This window comes from Nerophis lumbriciformis, linkage group LG02 (genome assembly GCF_033978685.3).
Source record: "Nerophis lumbriciformis linkage group LG02, RoL_Nlum_v2.1, whole genome shotgun sequence".
NCBI lineage: Eukaryota > Metazoa > Chordata > Actinopteri > Syngnathiformes > Syngnathidae > Nerophis > Nerophis lumbriciformis.
Genome location: NC_084549.2, coordinates 41,619,626 through 41,645,082, shown reverse-complemented (window position 1 = coordinate 41,645,082; position 25,457 = coordinate 41,619,626). Strand labels below are relative to the sequence as shown.

General features: G+C 39.6%; 2 protein-coding genes across 2 annotated transcripts; one reads left to right on the top strand and one right to left on the bottom strand.

The window, feature by feature from the left end:
• The first annotated feature begins 2,602 nt into the window (after nt 1-2,602).
• On the top strand, nt 2,603-10,684 carry mcfd2 (multiple coagulation factor deficiency 2, ER cargo receptor complex subunit). Its single transcript, XM_061962928.2, has 4 exons — nt 2,603-2,727; nt 6,356-6,520; nt 6,627-6,786; nt 10,471-10,684. Exons 2-4 carry the CDS (start codon nt 6,360-6,362, stop codon nt 10,600-10,602), a joined length of 453 nt encoding a protein of 150 aa, XP_061818912.1. The 5' UTR covers nt 2,603-2,727; nt 6,356-6,359; the 3' UTR covers nt 10,603-10,684.
• A 4,764-nt stretch (nt 10,685-15,448) lies between these two features.
• On the bottom strand, nt 15,449-23,596 carry prop1 (PROP paired-like homeobox 1). The gene is made up of 3 exons (XM_061962963.2): nt 23,503-23,596; nt 20,268-20,482; nt 15,449-15,796 (listed from the first exon to the last, which is right to left on the bottom strand). The coding sequence occupies exons 1-3, from the start codon at nt 23,594-23,596 to the stop codon at nt 15,449-15,451; spliced, it is 657 nt and encodes a 218-aa protein (XP_061818947.1).
• Nucleotides 23,597-25,457: the final 1,861 nt, after the last annotated feature.

Genomic DNA, 25,457 nt, shown 5'->3' with positions numbered 1-25,457 from the left:
TAGGCGCATGCAGGGCCGGTTTTTGCTATGGACAATGTGGGCGAACGCCTAGGGCGTAATTTATGTGAGGGCGCACGCACAAAAAAAAAACAGAAAAAAAAAACCAACTTGCCAGTTTTCTAGACTATTGCCACTCATTTCCATCAGTGGCCCTTTTTTATTTAAATAGAGAAAGCGGCAAATATGCTTCAAAGTAAGTGCAGCAATTTGCCGGCCTGTCTGCAAAAAGGGTGGATCGGGGGATCAACTTGCGACAGAGGTTTGCAAGGGAGAGGCGGGCGAGGGATAGACTGATCTCAGCTGAGGCCACAACACAAACTGCTTCCAAAAAAATGTATTCCTAAACTTAAAATAGACCCATTTACCAACATGTGATTAATTGGGACTTAACCGGAGTCAATCAACGTGACTCTGGTTGATTGACTGGCAAATGGACGTGCTGGCAAAAGGTAATGGAAAAGTTAATGATGTTGATTGTCGAGTCTTCATCTTCATCATGGATCAAAGTAAAAGACCAAAGAAGCCATCACGTGCCCAATTTAGAAAAAGAAGAGAAGAAGAAAAACCTACTCAGTGGCCTAGTGGTTAAAGTGTCCACCCTGTGATCGGTAGTTTGTGAGTTCAAACCCTGGCCGAGTCATACCAAAGACTATAACAATGGGACCCATTACCTCCCTACTTGGCACTCAGCATCAAGGGTTGGATTTGGGGGTTAAATCACCAAAAATGATTCCCGGGCGCAGCCACCGCTGCTGCTCACTGCTCCTCTCACCTCCCAGAGAATCATTTGCAGAAAATAATTTCGCCACACCTCGTGCGTGTGTGACAATCATTGGTAGAGAAACGGGCACAAGATAAAAGTATGCAGAGTTCTATGAGTGATGCGAGTGACCGTAGGCTATAGGCTATTGAGGTTTCTTATTGTTCCCATTGGGTTGTTTTTTCTTGCCCGGATGTGGGATCAGAGCCGCGGAAGTCGTTGTGGTTTGTGCTGCCCTTTAAGGCATTTGTGATTAAGGGTTATATGAAAAAAACTTTGATTGATTGTTTATTGATTGATTAACTAGCCTCTTGCTAATATGTTGCCATTAACCACATAAAACAATTGTATTTTTTTTTGTTTTTCTTAACTAGCAATTATAAGAAATGAGATACCATCTCATGCGACATAGTCCAGTTTGTTTCAAGTGCAAATTGTTGACGTCCTGACTGTGGAATTTTCTATTCCTATTCGCTAAGTTAAATAACTTCTAATATACATTGACATGACATTTTGTAAGCAGCTTAAACAGGTTGAAAAACACGATTTGAAAATTCTGCTAGTCTCAACACTAAATTCATATTATGGTCTGCTGTTTCTCTATGTACAAAGCGGCCGTGTTATCATAGCTGGAACTGTTCAGATGTTATTAGGATGATGCAAGACAAAACTTGTACGTAACATACAAAAAAATGGAGTTGTTTTTTTTAATGTTTCTTCTGGGATTTTTCAAGCATAAATTTTAGAACCTGTGATGAAGGATTTGTGCAATTTACATTGGTGTTTATATACTTGGACTTGACCTCTGTATGTATGATGAGATTCTCACAGATCTTCAAGATGCAACCTTTTAATCAAATTTGAAGCGGTAGGAAATGGATGGATGGATAGATGAAGAAGAATCAGAATCAGAATCAGCTTTATTGTCATGAATAATAGGATATTGAGACTGATTTGGTGGATTTAAATATTTCCTTTTTATTTATAAATGGAATTGTAAATGGGTATTTGGTGGGTAGATTTTGAAATGTATTGTATTGTACTGTATTTTGTATCTTATACGATGATGTACTGTATATTTTAACTGTGGGTCCCTGTCCATAAGCTGTGTGCCTCTAGGGATGACCTTTTTGCAGAACGGACTCTGATATTAACAAAATAAACAATAATGAAATACAAAACAATGTCTATCTGTAAATAAAGAAATAAATACTCTATTTCATTTATAGTTTTTCTGTTCTTCTTACCATTAGCATATAAGATTATATAATAAAATAATAACATAATAAAATAATACACATAATAAACACATATTGTTGTGTTGGTGGCAGGGTTTGGGGATAAGTCTTATTTTTTGGATGGGGGCGTCAAGGGATGGTTTACCCAGGGCGCAACTCTCGCCAGGAGCGCCTCTGTGCGTATGAGACAGCCATGAATGACAGTCTGAACGCCAACCCTTCTATTCGGCCGATGATCAATATATTTCCAATATAATTAGTAATTGTGAAACATATATACATTTAAAAATATTATTTTAAACCACTAATGGCAACATGGTTTACTTTTTTTTATATAATTTTTGGTTTGGATACTGTAACTTAAGTACGTTAGGTACCGTCGTTTTAAAATAATTGTGCTTGCAAGTTCAATCAACATATTCAGAATGAACGCATACCAGGTTTTTACATACAGAAAATACCGACAGTTGTGCATAAACCAGTAAATAAACCATGTGCTAATAACTCGACGAACATGACATACAGGCGATACAAAGCAAACGTAGATTCGAAAATAAGATTGAGGTAACTCTCTTGCTTCACTTGCATCATCTTTGGCAATTTGGACCAATCACAATGCGATGTCGTGTCACTGTGGAAATACGGCAAGCGTCGAGGTCTGTCAATTCTTCTTTGACTGTTCGTTGTCACTCTACAGCTGAGAAACAAGACCCATCCTCGTAGAGTCAGGTGAATACATTTATTATTTACACCACAACCATGCAAATGTTTGAAACTCATGCCATTATAATACAATACATTCATCAGCCAGTGGTACTGGACGCAATGCTAGTGTAAACTCCTTGCTAGCGAGTAGTGTATCAACAAGCTGTGGACTATAACGCCACAAAGCGGCGATTGGAATAATCTGAAACATTTTGAAGTCCGTTACTTCTTTTTTTTATTTAAAAAAAATCATTATCAGATGTATTTTCCCACTTGCAAGCAAGTTGTGTTTGTTTCTGATTTTGAAATTGTATTTAGTTGCTGTTGACGTTGTCTTGTACTGTATTGTAATGTATTGCAATGGTTTATGTAAATGTGAGTGAGCAGATGTGATGTGGACGTAGTGCAGTGGCTTTAGCTGTTGTTTCATTGTAATGTAGGTTTTTGTTGTTCAGTATTGGTGTCGGACCCCCGTGTAAGGGGCTATCCTAAATACAATTTTCATTGACATCAGGTTTTCCACCTAGATACAGTCGTGGTCAAAAGTTTACATACACTTGTAAAGAACATAATGTCATGGCTGTCTTGAGTTTCCAATAATTTCCACAACTCTTGTTTTTTTTGTGATAGAGTGACTGGAGCACATACTTGTTTGTCACAAAAAACATTCATGAAATTTGGTTCCTTTATGAAATTATTATGGGTCTACTGAAAATGTGACCAAATTTGCTGGGTCAAAAGTATACATACAGCAATGTTAATATTTGGTTACATGTCCCTTGGCAAGTTTCACTGCAATAAGGCGCTTTTGGTAACCATCTACAAGCTTCTGGCAAGCTTCTGGTTGAATTTTTGACCACTCCTCTTGACAAAATTGGTGCAGGTCAGCTAAATGTGTTGGTTTTCTTACATGGACTTGTTTCTTCAGCATTGTCCACATGTTTAAGTCAGGACTTTGGGAAGGCCATTCTAAAACCTTAATTCTAGCCTGATTTAGCCATTCCTTTACCACTTTTGACGTGTGTTTAGGGTCATTGTCCTGTTGGAACATCCAACTGCGCCCAAGACCCAACCTCAGGGCTGATGATTTTAGGTTTTCCTGAGGAATTTAGAGGTAATCCTCCTTTTTCATTGTCCCATTTACTCTCTGTAAAGCACCAGTTCCATTGGCAGCAAAACAGGCCCAGAGCATAATACTACCACCATCATGCTTGACAGTAGGTTAGGTGTTCCTGGGATTAAAGGCCTCACCTTTTTTTCCTCCAAACATATTGCTGGGTATTGTGGCTAAACAGCTCAATTTTTGTTTCATCTGACCACAGAACTTTCCTCCAGAATTTCTTATCTTTGTCCATGTGATCAGCAGCAAACTTTAGACGAACCTTAAGGTGTCGCTTCTGGAGCAAGGGCTTCCTTCTTGCATGGTAGCCTCTCAGTCCATGGCAATGCAAAACACGCTTGACTGTGGACACAGACACTTGTGTTTCAGCAGCTTCCAATTCATTGCAGACCTGCTTTTTGGTAGTTCTCGGTTGACTCCTGATAATCCTGACCAATTTGCTTGTGTTTTCTTCTTGATCGTGGCAGTGACAAAACTGTGCCATGCACTTTATACTTACGAACAATTATCTACACAGTTGCTCTTGGGACCTTAAGCTGCTTTGAAATGGCTCCAAGTGACTTTCCTGACTTGTTCAAGTCAATGATTAGTTTTTTCAGATCTGTGCTGAGTTCCTTTGACTTGCCCATTGTTGCGTTTGTAACCGAGTCTAATGACTGCATCACGTGAGCCCTATTTAAATGGGCTCAGAGAAGTCAACACAATCATAATCACTCACATGAAGTTAAGAGGCCATGCCATGAAGCTAATTTGATTTGATTGTAACTTTTCTACATCACCAAAATTGATAATGTATGTTGCTGTATGTATACTTTTGACCCATCAGATTTGGTCACATTTTCAGTAGACCCATAATAAATTCATAAAAGAACTAAACTTCATGAATGGTTTTTGTGGCCAACAAGTATGTGCTCCAATCACTCTATCACAATAAAATAAGAGTTGTAGAAATGATTGGAAACTCAAGACAGCCATGACATTATGTACTTCACAAGTGTATGTAAACTTTTGACCACGACTGTATGTTTATGTGTGATTGGCATAGCAAAATATTGTCAGCATCCCATAGATGTATTATTCGTATAACGTTTTTCAGCACTATTGATTATGTACACAGGTACGATTATTCACATGTTTTCAAGCTGCCTCCATATGATATTCTGTGCATCTAACCTAGAGTTTCTCAAATAATGGGGCAGGTGGGATGCGATGCCAGGGGGTACACGCGTGACCCCGAAAACATGCTTTATCAGTATCATGATTTAAAAACCTGTGCACTACAAATTTTGATAAAAAACAAAAAAATCAGCACAATTTGTCAAATTATTTTTGGCTTTGTAGATTAAAGTGTTTAACATATTGTGCTCCCGAGTTTTAATGTTGCTGATAAATTTTAATTTGCTTATTATTTATTAAGTTGATTACATTTTTCAGTATCAAATAGTTATAGTTTAAATAAGGATTAAATGTTTTGAATGTCAGACAAATTGATGCACTTGTAATCTTTTTGGTTACCAACTAAAAAACTATTTAATGAAGTTATTATTCGCTGTCGGTTGATCCACTTTTTGTTTTCTCCAATGTTAAAAGGGGCACAATGTCATGTCGAGGATGTCGTTGTGGTTTGTGTGCATGGGAGAGAGGAGAAAGGTTGGAACTTAAAATAATTGAGAAGCATTGATCTAACCTAAACATTCCACTTGCGTGTTGTTCATTTGTCATAATATAATACAGTGATTTTCAAAGTGTTTTTTTTTTTTTTACCTCAGAAGAAACATGGCTCTCCAAATACTACCATAATACCGTATTTTTCGGACTATAAGTCACAGTTTTTTTCATAGTTTGGCCTCATAGTGACTTATGTGTGAAATTGTTAACACATTACCGTAAAATATCAAATAATATTATTTAGCTCATTCACGTAAGAGACTAGACGTATAAGATTTCATGGGATTTAGCGATTAGGAGTGACAGATTGTTTGGTAAATGTATAGCATGTTCTATATGTTATAGTTATTTGAATGACTCTTACCATAATATGTTACGTTAACATACCAGGCACGTTCTCAGTTGGTTATTTATGCCTCATATAACGTACACTTATTCAGCCTGTTGTTCACTATTCTTTATTTATTTTAAATTGCCTTTCAAATGTATATTCTTGGTGTTGGGTTTTATCAAAATTTCTCCAAAAAATGCGACTTATACTCCGAAAAATACGGTAACCAACATTAAAAAAACAGTAGCATAGTAGACCTAAGAGTTCAATAAAAACAAGGCAGAGGTTGCATTTTACAAGTATATTTAATATTTTTGGCCAATGTTACATTACACATAGTTTGAAGAGTAACACTGTGTTTGATTTTACGAAAATAAAATACTCTACTTGAATCAAGTGATTATTTGGCATACCACTAGTGGTACACGTACCACAGTCTGGTAAAATATGATAGAATATAATACTAAGCAGAAGGCAGCAGTGCATTAATTTTTCGCGTAACTTTGCTTTATGTGTGTCCTTTTGCCTTGCAGCACGATGAGAAGCAGCAGATGTGGTCTCCTCCTCTTCCTGTCCTCCTGCCTGCTGTGTGTCCACTGTCACGGGGACCATGTCCAGAGACAGCCGCCTGTGGTTGAGAGTGGTGCCACCTTATCGAGTCACGGTCGCTTTGACAAAGCGGCGGTCCAAGATAAAGAGTGAGCGATGCCTGCGTAACCGTCATGTGGATGAACTATTGAGACTGTTTTCTGATGAACTTTGAGCAGACAGGAGCAGTGTGAACTCCTCTCTCTTGTTTTGCAGCCACATAATGGAGCATTTGGAGGGTGTCATTGACAAACCAGAGAAAGAAATGTCGCCCCAGGAGCTTCAGCTGCACTATTTCAAGATGCACGATTATGACGGCAACAACCTGTTGGATGGACTGGAGTTAGCTACAGCTATTACGCATGTCCACAGAGAGGTAAAAATCTGTGCTCTGTGCATTTGCTCTTCTTGAGGTGAGACCAGAAGTGCATGTGAACATTTGCTACTTACTAACTCTTGAAGACCATGGAATTCTTGAACATGCTCTAATTTGAATGTTCCTCCCATTGTTGAATTTCTTGAGTGACAGTGCCGGTTTATAGAGTAACATACCGTATTTTCCGCACTATAAGCCGCCCCGGGTTATTAGCCGCACCTTCAATGAATGGCATATTTCAAAACTTTGTTCACCAATAAGCCGCCCCGGGTTATAAGCCGCGCCTACGCTGCGCTAAAGGGAATGTAAAAAAAACAGTCAGATAGGTCAGTCAAACTTTAATAATATATTACAAACCAGCGTTCTAACAACTTTGTTCACCCCCAAAATGTAATGTGCAAATGTGCAATCACAAAAATAGTAACACTCAAATTAGTGCAGAGCAATAGCAACATCAATAACTCAACGTTGCTCGAACGTTAATGTCACACAACACACAAAATAAACATTTAAAGCTCACTTTCTGAAATTATTCCTCATCCATAAATCCCTTGAATTCTTCTTCAGTGTCTGAATTAAAAAGTTGGGCGAATACGGCATCCAAAATGGCCGGCTACGTCTCGTCGAAGTCATCAGAGTCAATGTCGCTGTTGTTGTCCAGCAGTTCCGTGAATCCTGCCTTCCGGAAAGCTCGGACCACAGTTGAGACCGATATATCCGCCCAGGCATTTACAATCCACTGGCAGATGTTGGCGTATGTCGTCCGGCGCTGTCTCCCTGTCTTAGTGGCGCAGGTCATCTTGTTGCTTCCTCTACCTACGCACCATTGATTCATTTATGTTTAATTCTCTCGTTGCTGCTCTATTTTCGTGTTCTACTGCGTGACTTATTGCCTTGAGTTTGAATTCTGCGTTGTACGCGTGTCTCTTAATAGGAGCCATTTTGTGGTCTTTACAGATGTAAACACACAAATGAAATGAAACGTAATATCCGCGCGCTTCTTCTTCTACGGGGGCGGGTGCTTACCTTGGTGGTTGCTTACAGTAGAAGAAGAAGCGCTTCCTCTTCTATGGGGGCGGGTGCTTACCTTGGCGGTTGCTTACTGTAGAAGAAGAAGCGCTTCCTCTTCTACGGGGAAAAAAGATGGCGGCTGTTTACCGTAGTTGCGAGACCTAAACTTTATGAAAATGAATCTTAATATTAATCCATATATAAAGTGCACCGGGTTATAAGCCGCACTGTCAGCTTTTGAGAAAATTTGTGGTTTTTAGGTGCGGCTAATAGTGCGGAAAATACGGTAATATTTTTAATTTTTTCATTCATTGCATTACACCCCACCCCCACACCATATTCAGTTTATCTCATTTTCAAAAGTGAAACATGTTTGATAGGTCCATAATTCTCGAAAACCTCACTATTAAGCTATTTTTCAAGATACCGTATTTTTCGGACTATAAGTCGCAGTTTTTTTCATAGTTTGGCCGGGGGTGCGACTTATACTCAGGAGCGACTTATGTGTGAAATTATTAACACATTACCGTAAAATATCAAATAATATTATTTAGCTCATTCACGTAAGAGACTAGACGTATAAGATTTCATGGGATTTAGCGATTAGGAGTGACAGATTGTTTGGTAAACGTATAGCATGTTCTATATGTTATAGTTATTTGAATGACTCTTACCATAATATGTTATGTTAACATACCAGGCACTTTCTCAGTTGGTTATTTATGCGTCATATAACGTACACTTATTAAGCCTGTTGTTCACTATTCTTTATTTATTAGGGACCGAATGTCCCTTGGGGACAGAGGACCCTATTGAATTTCTAGCGTTTTATTCTTTCTTTATTATTATACCGCCGCCTCTTTGAGCTGTAATTTGACCCCCTTAGCATGCTTCAAAACTCACCAAATTGGACACACACATCAGGACTGGGGAAAATTGCGATCTAATCAAAAAACCAAACCCCAAAACTCAAAATTGCGCTCTAGCGCCCCCTTGGAAGAAAACACAGACAAAATTGCCTATTACTTCCAGTAGGAATGTCGTGGAGACATGACTTAGACCTAGATTTCATACATTGACATCCCCCAGAAAAAATCAACAGGAAGTTTGCAATTCCCCCTTTAAAACAAAAGTTTAGTAAAAACAGTCACCTTTGCCTCTTTGAGCTGTAATTTGACCCTCTTCACATGCTTCAAAACTCACCAAATTAGACACACACATCAGGACTGGCAAAAATTGCGATCTAATCAAAAAACCAAACCCCAAAACTCAAAATTGCGCTCTAGCGCCCCCTAGGAAGAAAACACAGACAAAACTGCCTGTAACTCCCAGTAGGAATTTCGTAGAGACATGAAACAAAAACCTCTATGTAGGTCTCACTTAGTCCTATATTTCATATATTGACAACCCTCAGCAAAAATCAACAGGAAGTTTGCAATTCCCCCTTCAAAACAAAAGTTGGGTCAAAACAGTCACCTTTTTTTAAACATTATCTCCTCTGAGCGCGTTTGTCGTGTCGGCTTCAAAATAGCACAGGAGAGAGATTGAATCCTTCTGATTAAAAATTGATGAAAGATTTTAATTACTTTTTTTTTTTTTGGCATAAAAAAATACAATCGTGTGCTTACGGACTGTATCCCTGCAGACTATATTGATCTATATTGATATATAATGTAGGAACCAGAAATATTAATAACAGAAAGAAACAACCCTTTTGTGCGAATGGTTGGTGCACTAATTGTAAGTGTATCTTGTGTTTTTTATGTTGATTTAATAAAAAAAAACTTAAAAACTTTTTTTTATTTTTTATTTTTTTATTCTTGTGCGGCCCCGTACCAATCGATCCACGGACCGTTACCGGGCCGCGGCCCAGTGGTTGGGGACCACTGCCATATGTGACGTGGGTAGGAGTGTTTTCATGCATATTTTTATGTGCTATTGTAACGTAATGAAGCTAGCGTCGTTAGCATTAGCTAATATGCTAACACGTTTACGAGTGTCTGTGTTAGCATTATTAACTTAGAATGGTATTCTTTTTGTATTGTTTCAGTTCCACAAATTCCTTTCACAAATTTCACAAATTCACCAAAACGTAACCGTGGAGTCATTGAGTCTGTTTAGCCGATTGGAGAGTTAACTTCCGCAGCTAATGGGTCCATGACGATGACTTGTGTTTTGTTTGATTAATCGTTTTACTGCTGTGTTACAGGCACCGTTTGGAAACAATTAAGAATTAATAAACATTTACAAAATCTTACTGTGGAGATAACTCATTTCACAAAGTATACATCTGCGGCTTAGAGTTCAGTGCTGCTATATTATATGGGAAAATATTTTTTAGTGTTTCAGTGTTAGCAACTTATATACCAATGTAGGTATATAAAATATAGGTCCGGAAAATACACTATGTATAACTTTTTCTTTCTTTTTTATTATTCTATTTCATTAAAAAAATCACAAGATGACATCAGCAACCCCCATTCCTCTTGTTGCCTTCTGTAGTTTTGAGGTTTTATTTGTGGCCAAAATCATTTAGCCCTATTTTACTGTAAAAGCAATATGAGGTTACATTTGCCAGATATACGGCTGTTTTAAAAGGTTTTGGAACATTACTACTATGACTTGTTTTCTACCCGAGTACTCAGTTACTTTCCTTTCTTTTCCTTTATTTAGGAAAAAGGAGAAAACAGCCAGCCGATGCGCGAGGAAGATCTAATGAATCTAATCGACGACGTTCTGAGGGACGATGATTTAAACAATGATGGTTACATAGACTACGCCGAGTTTGCCAAATCACTGGAATAACACATCACCTTACACAATGCTGCCCACAACACAGCAAAATGGAACCTGCACAGCCTTCAGAGTGGCCACTTGTTTAAAACATCATTTTCTTTTCCAGGAATCAGTCGAGTTGTCTTTGCCATCTTGCAGCAGCAAGCGAGATAATTCATAGCAAAACACAACATCAAACATTACCCTGTGGGCGACATGTCTGCACTATTAATGATTGTAAATTCCTACAATAGTGCCTTTTAAAGGGGCCACTTCATTCAAATCACATTTAGTAGTATATTCCCAAGCTAAAAATGCACTGAGCCACAGCTGGATTACAACTCAAACCAAAAGTGTGATACTTAAAAAAAACAAAAAAACTAAATGCAAATCTGCCTGAACGTTGTATCCGGATGACGATATCTAGACATCTGAGCCAAATACTGTGCATCCAACTGCTACTTATCTGGAATGTAACAGTGTGCATCCAGCAGTTACTTGTCATGAATGTATCATTACATTGTGAATGTATCGCAGTGCCATTCTGTGAAATGCTGCCTCTTTATCACTGAATGAGATCAACGAGAAGTGCGCTAGTTTGTGTACAAGCTCATAAAACGTACTCTTACTAAGCTTACTTGGTATTCCCAGTGAAACACCTCAACACATTTGTGGATGTCAGCTGCCATTTTTGTCCATCTGCGATTTTTGATAATGTACAGTTTATTAAAGATGAAGTCTATAGTATAGTTTATTAAAGATGAAGTCTATATATATATATATATATATATATATATATATATATGTGTGTGTGTGTCTTGTGTTGATTCTTCAGTTTGTCTTGTTGAATGAAAATATTTATGAAAATCTGAACTATTAAAATCTATAATCAGCCGACTTTGACGTTTATTGTTTCTTTATTGTATACCATTACTGCTAAGAAGTAACCATTAAGGCTGTGGCACATTATTGTAAAGTAAGACAAAATAAGCATTGCTATTTAGTTTTTTTTAATCATGTGACATCAAATGTCCAACCCAGCCTGTACAGAACTGTATTCAAAATGTGTCATAATTTAACTGTTACAGTATTTGTTCTCATTTCCTTTCATGTTGCTAACCTGCTCAAACAAATTAGAAACAGCTCAACAGAATGCAGAACAGTTCCACATCATTGCAAACTACAATAACTACGTCAAGGATTACATATTTATATAGCCCAATTTTTAAACAAGACTACTGCCCCAAAGTGCTGTACAAATTAAAACAGAAAGGTAAAAGATTAAAAAGTACAGAACATGCTATATACAAAACACAAGTTAGAAATGCATAAAAACAGTAAAAAACAACAACACTATTGCAATGTTTAATGAATACTTCTGTGATTGCAGAACTGCACTACATTAATTGTAACCAACATGTTAAAAGCAGGGCTTAGTATGATGCAGTACAGTCATTCATCATTGCAACTTGTGACAAACTTTTTCATATGCCCCACTTTTCATGTGATTCTGCTTTGGATTACATCTTCCCCAAAAGTTTGCTTCAAAAAGCAGGTCTGTTTGCTTGCTAATCATCCCACTATGGAAGTAGAATTGTCTCACATCAACTTATATATATCAATATGATATTAATGCATATGCATATATTAATAAATATAAAAAAACAAATACAAATGTGATATACAAATAAATAAATAATTTGTATAAATAAACTCGTATTTGTAAATATATTTTTGAGATTTGAAAATATATACAAATAAAATGTATACATATAAAAATGTGACATACAAACAAATCAAAAATGTGTATAAATAAACGTGTATTTATAAATATATTTTTGAGATTCGAATATAAATATGCTTGATTTTGTATTTGGATTTGTATTGAATTTGCATATGTGGATTGCTTTTTTGCTTTTGTGTCGATGAGACATTCCTCCCACAAACCAGATGCACAAATAAATGTGACCTACACACTCCCCTGAACAACCATTATTTGTATGTCACATTTTTATGTTTATAAATGTTATTTGTATGTATTTATCTCAAAAATATATTTACAAATACGCGTTTATTTATACAAATTATTTATTTATTTGTATATCACATTTTTATTTGTATATTTATTAATATATGCACATGTACTGTATTAATATCATATTGATATATATAAGTTGATGTGAGACAATTTTAGTTCCATATCCCAAGGAATCGAGGAATCCACCCACCCTTCCGCCCATCCATTTTTCAGAGACATAGTCTTCCTAACGTGTCCTGGGTCTTCCACGTAGCCTCCTACCGGACGGACGTTCCCAAAGCATCTCACCAGGGAGGCGTTCGGGTGGCATCCTGACCAGATGCCCGAACCACCTCGTCTGGCTCCTCTCATTGTGGAGGAGCAGCGGCTTTACTTTGAGCTCCTCCCGAATGACAGAGCGTCTGACCCTATCTCTAAGGGAGAGCCCCGCCACCCAATGGAGGAAACTCATTTTGGCCGCTTTCAGTCATAACCCAAAGCTCATAGGTGAGGATGAGAATGTAGATTGACCGGTAAATTGAGAGTTTTGTCTTCCGGCTCAGTTCCTTCTTTACCACAATGGATCGATACAGTGTCTGCATTACTGAAGACGCTGCACTGCGTCTTCACGATCCACTCTTCTCTCACTTGTGAACAAGACTCCGAGGTACTTGAACTCCTCCATTTGGGACAAGAGCTCTTCCCCAACCCAGAGATGGACTCCACCCTTTTCCGGACAAGAACCATGGACTCGAATTTGGAGCTGCTGATTCTCATCCCAGTCACTTCACACTGGACTGTGAACCAATCCAGTGACAGCTGAAGATCCCGGCCAGATAAAGCCATCAGGACCACAACATCTGCAAAAAGCAGAGACCTAATCCTGCAGCCACCAAACCGGATGCTCTCAACGCCCTGACTGCGCCTAGAAATTCTGTCCATAAAAGTTATGAACAGAATCGGTGACAAAGGGCAGCCCTGGAGGAGTCCAACCCTCACTGAAAATGGGTCCGACTTACTGCCGGCAATGCGGACCAAGCTCTGACACCGATCGTACAGGGATCGGACCGCCACAATCAGACAGTCCGACACCCCATACTCTCTGAGCACTCCCCACAGGACTTCCCGAGGGACACAGTCGAATGCCTTTATCTAAGTCCACAAAGCACATGTAGACTGGTTGGGCAAAGTCGAATGCACCCTCCAGGACCCTGCCGAGAGTATAGAGCTTGTTCATATTTCCACCACCAGGACGAAAACCACACTGCTCTTCTAGAATCCGTGGTTCGACTAATCAGCGTAGCCTCCTCTCCAGTACACCTGAATAGACCTTACCGGAAAGGCTGAGGAGTGTGATCCCACGATAGTTGGAACACACACTCCGGTTTGCCTTCTTAAAGAGAGGTACTACCACCCTGGTCTGCCAATTCAGAGGTGCAGCCCTCAATGTCCACGCAATGTTGCAGAGTCTTGTCAACCAAGACAGCATCCAGAGCCTTAAGGAACTCTGGGCGGATCTCATCCACCCCCCGGGCCTTACCACCGAGGAGCTTTTTAACTACCTCGGCAACCTCAGCCCCAGAAATAGGAGAGTCCACCACAGATTCCCCAGGCACTGCTTCCTCATAGGGAGACGTGTTGGTGGGATTGAGAAGATCTTCGAAGTATTCCTTCCTCCGGTTCACATCATCCGCAGTCGAGGTCAGCAGCACACCATCCTCACCATACATGGTGTTGACAGTGCACTGCTTCCCTCTCCTGAGGCGGCGAATGGTGGTCCAGAATCACTTCGAAGCTCGGCCCCTCATTTCACCCGAGTGTCCAAAACATGAGACCGCAAATCTGATGAGACAACTACAAAGTCAATCATGTAACTGCGGCCTAGGGTGTCCTGGTGCCAAGTGCATATATGGACACCCTTATGTTTGAACATTGTGTTTGTTATGGACAATCTGTGACGAGCAAAAAAGTCCAATAACAAAATACTTCAGATCCGGGCGCCCGTCCTTCCCAATCACGCCTCTCCAGGTTTCACTGTCTTTGCCAATATGAGCGTTGAAGTCATCCAGCAGAACAAGGGAATCACCTGAGGGTGCACTCTTCAGTACTCATTCAGTACATAAAGGGCAGGTACTCTGAGCTGATTTTTGGTGCGTAAGCACAAATAGTCAGGACGCGCCCCCCCAACCATAGGCGGAGGAAAGCTACCCTCTCATCCACTGGGTTGAACTCCAACGTGCAGGCTTTGAGCCGGGGAGCAACATGAATTGCCACCGCAGCCCGTCGCCTCTCACTGCGTGCAAAACCAGTGTGGAAGAGAGTCCATCCCCTCTCGAGAAAACTGGTTCCAGAGGCCCCCGCCCAGCGAAGTGACGTTCCACGTCGTAAGAGCTCGCTTATGTAGTCAATGATTGGACCGTGTGCCTTGCCTTCGGTTTCCGCCCAGCTCACACTACACCCAACCTCTATGGCCCTTCCTATGAGTGATGAGCCGATTGGAGTTAAACATTTCCAATGGAATGTTATGTTTTTTTGTACAGTTCTATATCCATCGGACCGTTTGGAATGGCATACCAACGTAACCAAAAGCTGTGTGTTTTTATCGTTGTAAAGACAGAATTTTGGATTCAATGTTGATATTAGTTTTTTTGGACATGGACATCATAAACTTCATTGTTACACAAAGGGCAATTTCTATTAATTGCATTGATATCTTATTGATATACTATAATATATTTTCATAATAAAAAAGGTGCTCCAAGAACATGAATATGTGAGAAAGGACATGTGACTGAGGTTTTGGTTAATACTCGACAGCCTAACTATAGTTTGGTGAACAATCTTGTTACTGGTGGATGCTCAGCTCCAGTGAGAGGTGTCCAGGGGCTGCATGGAGGTCAGGGAGAACATAGTTGGTGTCAGGTTGCTCCTCAGGGGGCTGTACCATTCCTCATGCTGATGTTGAGGGGTCACCTGCGGTGGCATAGAGGGACAGGGGTACTGGCTGCCTGGTGTTGGGTGGTGGGGGAACATGGCGGCAGGCAGAACTGTGGCTAGGGGTTGAGCATAATAGTGCCGAGCCATGGATGGTGGGATGTGCATGCTGCCCAGCAGTGCCCTGTGGCCTGGTATAACACCCAGAGAAAGGGCTTTCTGGGACGCCCGCTCACGCTTACGCTGCTTGGCTCTTCTGTTCTGAAACCACACCTGTTGACACATAAAGGAAGATTCCAGATTGTTAATCAGGTAGAGGAGAGAGGACAATGTATTCTTTTAAGATGCTCATATGAAACACTTAAGATCCAGTCTTTACACACTACTGTTTTTTCTACCCTTCTTTCACGGCATCCTGCAATTTTACTAACCTAATTCAAACATTATATCATGTAATAAATTACTACAAAAATCGTTTCAAACTTGCCTAACTGAACCTAATTCCGTAAAAATTACCCTAACTTCCAGTAGTAAAAATGTCCTGAGTCCAGACAGTGCCGGATCACCCCCAAAATGTTATCATTTGCTCCTTATGCAATTTCTGGCAGTACCTGAAAATTGAATCAAAATGTGCCCATAACTTTTTGAGCTACAGTATCTAGAGCGGAATCAAAGAAACCGAGTTGAGTCCACCACTCGTTTTGTTTTTGTGGGTGGAGGCGGGGCCGCAAGCATACACACAAGTTGAAGCTCAAAATGTAAACGTAAGATAACGTTGTAGAAATGATTCAGATCAGCGGCACAATCTAATTAGTTGTTGCTTATCCCATTTTGGAAATTTCCTGAAATGTTCATGAAAATCTATTTATAATATTTTAAGTTATATTGCTTACAGACAGACATAACCTCCTGGCAGAGGTAATAAATACACTAATCCAACCCCTAAAATTTTATTTGTAAAGCACTTTTTGCTTTAATGAAGACATTCACTCTCAGTTTGAGACAAAAATTTTGCAAACATCACCAAAAGAACAAATGTGTTGTAGTCAGTTGGTAATTGGAGATTTGATTCCTTTTACTGACTTGAGTTCATATGAGTCACTCAATAAAGGGAATAGAACACTTGATTCACTCAAGGCACCCATCGCAAATCGCTCGCGCAAAAACTCGCAATTGCGCTGAGTCTTCATCTTCATCGAGTTAATGAAACTCAAGTCTTGGTCATGTCGTGTATCTGTGAAATTTGAGTCTTTGTTGAGTACCCATGAGTCAGTGAAACTCTTAGACTTAGACTTAGAAAATCTTTATTGTCCCCCAGGGGCAATTTGGTTTGCAGTAGTAGTCATTAAAAAACAAGGTTCAACAGTAAAACGAGGTACAAAAGTAAAAAAACAAAGTGCAACAGTAAAAACGAAGTACAACAGTAAAAACAAGGTACAAATACATAAAATACATACAACATACAAACCATCATGAAAGCATTGAGCTAAAAACTAAAAACATTTGTAAAACAATAAAAACTAATCATCACACGTCGCTTCCCACTAAAGTGACTGCATAGCAGCTAAGCTTGTTTAAGAAGCTAATTTATAAAGGCAACAGCTGAGGGACCAAAGGATCTTATGTATCTGTTGTTTTTGGCCTTTCTATTAGTAGGGGCGTACCTGCATCCTGAGGGTAAGAGTCTAAACTCTGAGAAGAGAGGGTGTTGAAGGTTGACCAGAATTGCTTTTGCCTTCTGGATGACTCTGGCCTGATAGATCTGGTTCAGGGGGTTCAAGGTAGTGCCTATGGTCTTTTGGCACGCCTTGATTATACCACCCAATCTATTTTTATTGGCCACACTGAGGTTACCAAACCAGGAAGTAAAATAGATTAAATACAAGATAAGTAGAACATCCTCATCAGTGTCCTATCAACCTGAAAGCCCCTCAGTATCCTCAAGAAAAACAGCCTCTGATTGGCCTTCTTACAAATATGGTCAGTGTTGGCATCAAAGGTCAATTTATTGTCTAAAATTGTGCCTAGATACTTGTAATCATGGACTATCTCAACAGCAGAGCCATTAATGAGAATGGGTGCTTTGGCAGGGGATCACGGCAAAAGTCAATGTACATCTCCTTCGTTTTATCGCCATTAAGCTCCAGGTACGAATCATCGCACCATTTTACGAAGTTCTCCAGAACAGGACCGTGGTCTAACTCTTTGTCCTGCAGGAGGCTGACTGTGACCGAGTCGTCGGCAAACTTAATAATGTACCTTGACTGAAGTGTGCTCTGACAGTCATTTGTGTACAGTACAAACAGCAGGGGGGACATGACCCGTCCCTGGGGTGATCCTGTGGAGCATAAGCGAGCATCAGACAGTGTACTATTAACACGGGTCCTCTGTGATCTTCATTGAGCAACCAGTGAGTCAGTGAAACACGATCAAATATTTGTCCAGTACCAGTAAGTCAATGAAACTTGAGTATTTGGCAACACATTAGTCAGTAAGACTTAAATTTCAGTCGAGTACCTGTGAGTCAGTGAAACTCATCTCTTCATTGAGCAAACCGTGAGTCAGTGAAACTGGAGTCTTTGTTAACTTGTGAGTCAGTGAACAGTGAGCACAAAACTCGAGTCTGTGTCCAATACTCTTCAGTCAGTAAAATTCCTGTCTTCATCAAGCAACCCGTGAGTATTGTAACACGACTGAATCTTTGTCGAGAGTGTCTCGAGTGTTTGTCAGCCCATGAGTCGGTGAAACGTAAGTATTTATCAACCTAGATTTGAGTCTAGGTCGCATACCTGTGAGTCAGGAAAATTCCAGTCTTCATTGAGCAACCCATTAGTCAGTGAATCTTGAGTATTTGTCAACATGTGAGTCAGTAAGACTTGAGTCTCCGTCGAATACCTAGGAGTCAGGATAACTTGCGTCGTTGTCGAGTAGTCTTCAGTCAGTAAAATCCCTGTCTTCATCAAGCAACCCGTGTGTCATTGTACCTCGACTAAATCTTTGTCGAGTACCACCGAGACAATGAAACAGTTTTTGTCAACCCAGTCAGTGAAAACTTTTTTTTTTGTCCTGTCCAGCGACTCGGGCCAATCATATTGTTGATGTAGATTCCCATATTTGCTGTACAGATTTACTTTAAAAAAGAAAAGTGTGGGATACTTCTCTTGTTGTCTTATTTGTATTTGACTTTATTAGATGGATTTATATTAATGTTCGGCACAGCCAGTACAGAGCAGGAGGAGATAGAAAGAGAGAAAAAGGAAGACAGAGGGAGAAATTGCGGGGACAAGAGGGGGATAAAACAGAGAGACAAAAACAACAACAACAACAAAACAGCATCAGTGAATACAATATGTACAAATATGATAGTAGAAGTGAGAGCAAAGAAGCAGCTAGTGAAGTAAATATTAATAACACAGAAATGACAATTAACATATTATTACTCCACAAATGGAGCAATAACAATATCAATAGAAAAAACACTATTGATAATGAATAATAACAATATTTACCTCTGTTACCAACAATACAATTGTTTCAAATGCAACAATACATATATGTAATGATAACTTGAAATACAAAAGAAAGCAGATCAATGGAGGGGAAGAAAGAGACCTTGTAGATTGTTATAGTAAAATAGGTTAAGCTTTGTCCGTGTGCCGTGTTTTACCCAGTTTCCCCTGGGGGAAAAATGCTAATATATGAAAGACATGACGTCCCGCCCTGAGGGGCCCAGAGACTCCCCGCAGATACACAAGACCGCCCCCACCCAACCAGCAACCGAGCCCCCACGAGCCCCCGACAAGTGAGTGTGAGTCGACCTCACACAAGTAAATTGTTCGGGAGAGTATATATGAGGCAAGGAACAGATCGTTTGCTTTTTCCACTTTTATAATGCAAATGCAATGAGACTAACAGTTGTGCAATTTGTGGCTTGTTAACCTGGCCTCCAATTTTATTTAGCTAACAGTAGCAGAGCTGAGTAAGTGATCAAGTTAACATGTGTCCCAAATCAGTGAAAAAAACGTGCAAGTTTTGAAGAACACGTTCATGACTTGCACATCTCTAGTCAGTGTGTATGTGTGTGTGTGTGTGTGTGTGTGTGTGTGTGTGTGTGTGTGTGTGTGTTCTCTTGTACCAAAATTATGGTCCCAATAAGGAAACCCATTGCATCTGATTGAGAATGTCTCATTTGCACCCCTGGTGGTGAACTATATCAAAATTAAGGTGGTCCCAAAAAGGAGGGATTTTTCAAATTGACTGTGTGTCGGTTTTAAAAGTGCTCCCCCTCTGGTCAACATATGAAATAACAAGTTTGTGTAAAAAATTGAAGTGCTCCCCCTCTGGCCAACATATGTAATAAGTGTGTGTAAGAAATTTAAATGCACCCCCATAGGCCAAAATTAATTTAAAATAAATAAATAAATATGTATATAGAGACATACTGTAATAACTTGAAGTAAATAATGAAGATTAAAAACCAATTGCAAACAAAACATTAAAAAAAATTAAAAAAACAAAACTAAATGTTTATAGTTGCATAGTATGTATATATTATCGTTGTTGTATATACAAATCTTTGTATATCTAGAAATGGTGGTCCTAAAAAGGAAGGCATTTTTCGGAGGTCTCAATAAGGTAACAAATACAAGAATGTGTGTGTGCGTACATATGTGTGTGTGTGTGTGTGTGTGTGTGTGTGAGTGTGTGTGTGTGTGTGTGCGTGCATGTGTGTGTGTATATATACCTGTACGCGAGCTTCATTGAGCTTGGTGATTCGTGCCAGCTCCTCTCTGAAGTAGATGTCAGGATACTGGTTCTGTCCAAAGGCCATCTCCAGATGTTCCAGCTGCTTGTGGCTGAAAGTTGTGCGCAGGCGTCTCCTCGTTGGAGACTGAAAGGCTCTGCTCCGTCGGCTGACACCTACAGCCGTGGAGGTCGCACACGATAAATCTCCAATTTCTGTTTTCGAGATGAAAAAAGACAGTGAGATTTTTCACAGACATTGACTTTAAGGACAATTCTTCAGCTCCTGTTTCATGATGTCGTGGTGTAGCCCAGCTTCCATCTCGCAGAAAGCTTGACTTAACTCGTAAGGTCACCTACGACTGTTTCGATAAAAGAAGGATTAGACGGACTGTATGGTTCCCACTGGCACGAAGCAACCTGAGAGCGAGAGAGATTTAGTTTCCACACACAAGCTCGTGAGAAAGAGATACCAGAAACTGAGGGATTTGATGCAGATTATGACCACAACTAGCAGCAAAGTCACTCATTTGTCAAAGTGCACGACTCTGCTGGCCTTCGTCAATTTGATGATTGCTTTCATAAAGTGCCTTTTTCTTTTTGGAATATTTGCACTCTAGTAACTTACGTAAATCCTTGCATTAGAAGGGTCATTGTGGCCAAGGCTATATACAGGTAAAAGCCAGTAAATTAGAATATTTTGAAAAACTTGATTTATTTCAGTAATTGCATTCAAAAGGTGTAACTTGTACATTATATTTATTCATTGCACACAGACTGATGCATTCAAATGTTTATTTCATTTAATTTTGATGATTTGAAGTGGCAACAAATGAAAATCCAAAATTCCGTGTGTCACAAAATTAGAATATTACTTAAGGCTAATACAAAAAAGGGATTTTTAGAAATGTTGGCCAACTGAAAAGTATGAAAATGAAAAATATGAGCATGTACAATACTCAATACTTGGTTGGAGCTCCTTTTGCCTCAATTACTGCGTTAATGCGGCGTGGCATGGAGTCGACGAGTTTCTGGCACTGCTCAGGTGTTATGAGAGCCCAGGTTGCTCTGATAGTGTCCTTCAACTCTTCTGCGTTTTTGGGTCTGGCATTCTGCATCTTCCTTTTCACAATACCCCACAGATTTTCTATGGGGCTAAGGTCAGGGGAGTTGGCGGGCCAATTTAGAACAGAAATACCATGGTCCGTAAACCAGGCACGGGTAGATTTTGCGCTGTGTGCAGGCGCCAAGTCCTGTTGGAACTTGAAATCTCCATCTCCATAGAGCAGGTCAGCAGCAGGAAGCATGAAGTGCTCTAAAACTTGCTGGTAGACGGCTGCGTTGACCCTGGATCTCAGGAAACAGAGTGGACCGACACCAGCAGATGACATGGCACCCCAAACCATCACCCAACCATGCAAATTTTGCATTTCCTTTGGAAATCGAGGTCCCAAAGTCTGGAGGAAGACAGGAGAGGCACAGGATCCACGTTGCCTGAAGTCTAGTGTAAAGTTTCCACCATCAGTGATGGTTTGGGGTGCCATGTCATCTGCTGGTGTCGGTCCACTCTGTTTCCTGAGATCCAGGATCAACGCAGCCGTCTACCAGCAAGTTTTAGAGCACTTCATGCTTCCTGCTGCTGACCTGCTCTATGGAGATGGAGATTTCAAGTTCCAACAGGACTTGGCGCCTGCACACAGCGCAAAATCTACCCGTGCCTGGTTTACGGACCATGGTATTTCTGTTCTAAATTGGCCCGCCAACTCCCCTGACCTTAGCCCCATAGAAAATCTGTGGGGTATTGTGAAAAGGAAGATGCAGAATGCCAGACCCAAAAACGCAGAAGAGTTGAAGGCCACTATCAGAGCAACCTGGGCTCTCATAACACCTGAGCAGTGCCAGAAACTCATCGACTCCATGCCACGCCGCATTAACGCAGTAATTGAGGCAAAAGGAGCTCCAACCAAGTATTGAGTATTTTACATGCTCATATTTTTCATTTTCATATTTTTCAGTTGGCCAACATTTCTAAAAATCCCTTTTTTGTATTAGCCTTAAGTAATATTCTAATTTTGTGACACACGGAATTTTGGATTTTCATTTGTTGCCACTTCAAATCATCAAAATTAAATGAAATAAACATTTGAATGCATCAGTCTGTGTGCAATGAATAAATATAATGTACAAGTTACACCTTTTGAATGCAATTACTGAAATAAATCAAGTTTTTCAAAATATTCTAATTTACTGGCTTTTACCTGTATAGCATATGATATCCATTAATAAATGAAATAAAATAACACCTACAGCAATGCTTCAAAAGAAAAATGTGGTTTCTTTGGCTGGTAATATGTATGATATATTTAGGTACGACGACTAAAACCAATAATATGCTGAGAAGTTATATATATAAAAAAAACGTCTTCATGCCAGATATGTGTTATCAGCATCAACATTTCAACTAACACTCCCTACATCACACATTTTTGCTCCTTTTCCCTAATTTTTGCTGTTATTTTTTAAAAACATTTTTTATAACTTTATTTTTAGAACATAATATAGTTTTTCCAGATAAGTATTTCATTGTTTAAAATTATATTTTGCACTTTTTCTTTTAAATATACAACATACTTGTTTTGCCATCTGCACTTGTAACGTCAATTTGATATTGAATACTGTTAAATAGATAGATAGATAGATAGATAGATAGATAGATAGATAGATAGATAGATAGATAGATAGATAGTACTTTATTGATTCCTTCAGGAGAGTTCCCTCAGGAAAATTAATATAGGTTTATCAATTATTTCTATAAGGCCATAAAACATTGCAAATAAACCCTCAGTTGTGTGAACATGTTTTTAAAATTTTAGACATTGAGAACATCATACTTAAAAAAAATAATAATAAAAATTGTTCTTAGTCTGGAATATATCGATTTAGGAGGTAAAACATGCAACCTTTCGTTGAAATATTCAAATATTAGATGCAAATTTAAATGTCTTTGATTAAAGGGAAATGTTTAGTTTGTTGGCTGAACATCATGTAGTAAATGTTATCATTACATAATAATATTCATTCAAACTGTTGTGTTTTTTGGTTACACTCATGTAGGCCTACAGTATTAGTTATTATGGATGAAATACTAATCTTGTATCGGAAAATACCAGAATGCCCCTGTTCAAAATGAATCAACTAAAGACAGACTACATTAAATGAGATATCTTTAAACTTACCTTCAGTGGAGCTAACAGTCGCCATGTCCGAGAACACCTCAACACAGTCCTGGTGGTTTCTCACAGCCTCCCCTGTTACTTTCACCTGGGCCATCCCTGCACTGCTCACTGAAAGGACGATAGGTCAGCACTGTCGGGGCCCCCAACACACACACAGACACAAGTAACCCGAAAGTCACGTGTCTCTTCACCTTTGTATGAGACATGACGGCGACGTCACCTGTGAACTGTCTTTATTGTGATGGTAGGTCAAGGGGTCGCTCCAAAGAAGAGGCAGGGGCCTAAACAGACGTACTGACTGACAAAGGCAAACAGGAATGATGTCTTAATGTCACTTTTGGTGTCATAAATAAACACATGATGCTTCATGTTAATATATTTCACAAATAAACACGGTTTGTGGAAAATAAGACAAATACTGCTATGTAAAAAATTTTTTAAAGTGCCATATTTATTTGTAACATCTCGTCTCAACAAAATAGTCATTAAAACAATTATAAGCAAAATTGTCAAACAAAATAACACGTTTTACTATCAATAAGTAAGACTTATATAATAACATTTAGAAAGCTACATATTTTTGAGTTACACAAATTTCAGCATAAGAACAAAGTGAAGTACAAGGTAGGGAACTCTGGACCAATACACTCAATGAAATTAGACTTAGACTTGGACTTCCTTTTATTGTCATTCAAATTTGAACTTTACAGTACAGATAAGAACAAAATGTTGTTGCATTAGCTCGTTGTAGTGCAGGGTAAAAGAGCAATAATGTGCAGATATACATAGATAGATTACTATACAGATAAATATATTACACTTTTGCCTATGCATCCACGTGTATGGATGTATGTTGTATTGACTTTATATTCCAGCGAGTTAATCCGTTTTTGGGGGGAATTGAGGGGATTATTATGGTGCGTTCAAGAGTCTGATGGCCTGAGGGAAGAATCAGAATCAGAAATACTTTATTAATCCCTGAGGGGAAATTAAAATTTTCAGCACAATCCCATTCAAGAGCAGACAAACATTACAGGGAGACACAACAGGATCGCTGACGGGTCTGCCAACTTCCGGCGCCCCTTACAAAAAAGGTGAGAAACAGGTAAACAATGGGGCCGGGGGGGAAATCGGTCTAAGCATGGGCCCCTGGAGAGGGGGTCCAGACTGAGGCCAAGAGAAAAAACAACTCATAGCCATAGCACACATCCCTCTTACATGTGTGTATGAGGGAAACATCAAAGAACACAAAGGACATTAAATACATTAAAAGAGCAGAGCTGATGCAACCAGCCACTTCTACATACAGCTATGAATAAAAAATACAAGAAACATATACACTGTGGTGGCCTCTGCGGTGTTGTTACAGAGGTTCTGCTACGGAGGCTGCGGAACCTCTTTTTAGAGTCCAGCAGTGAAAACAGTCCTTGGTGGGGGTGGGAGGAGTCGCTACAGATTTTCTGAGCCCTGGTCAGGCAGCAGCTTTTTGCGATTTCCTGGATAGGAGGAAGAGGAGTCCTGATGTTATAAACTGGACTTCAGCACAGATCAGCACAGGGTTCGGTACCGTTTGGATTTGTATGATTTCGGTTCCTCTTGTCTAGTCGATTCTGGTTCTCAAATATTCTTGACTCCGATTATTTTAAGAAGCAGGACCTACTTATGTTTATTTATTTATATTTGTTTGGTTTTTTTGTTTCGATTTGGGGGTCCATTAAGGGTGGGCCAGCTCTGCTGGGCGTGTACTGGGTGTCCCGTATCTACTGTCTGTGTTTCCCTGAGGGGGCGGGAGGTTGGAGGTCCTCTGCCCCTCCCTTGCCATGTCCTCGGCCGATTGTGCTTCTCTGTGGCCTCCCGTTGGCCTGCCTCGTGGCGTTGCTGGCCCTGTCATGGGGGGGCCTGTCCCGGGCCGGCCCGCTTTCCTTATTCCTTATTTTCTTCTATTACATACAATT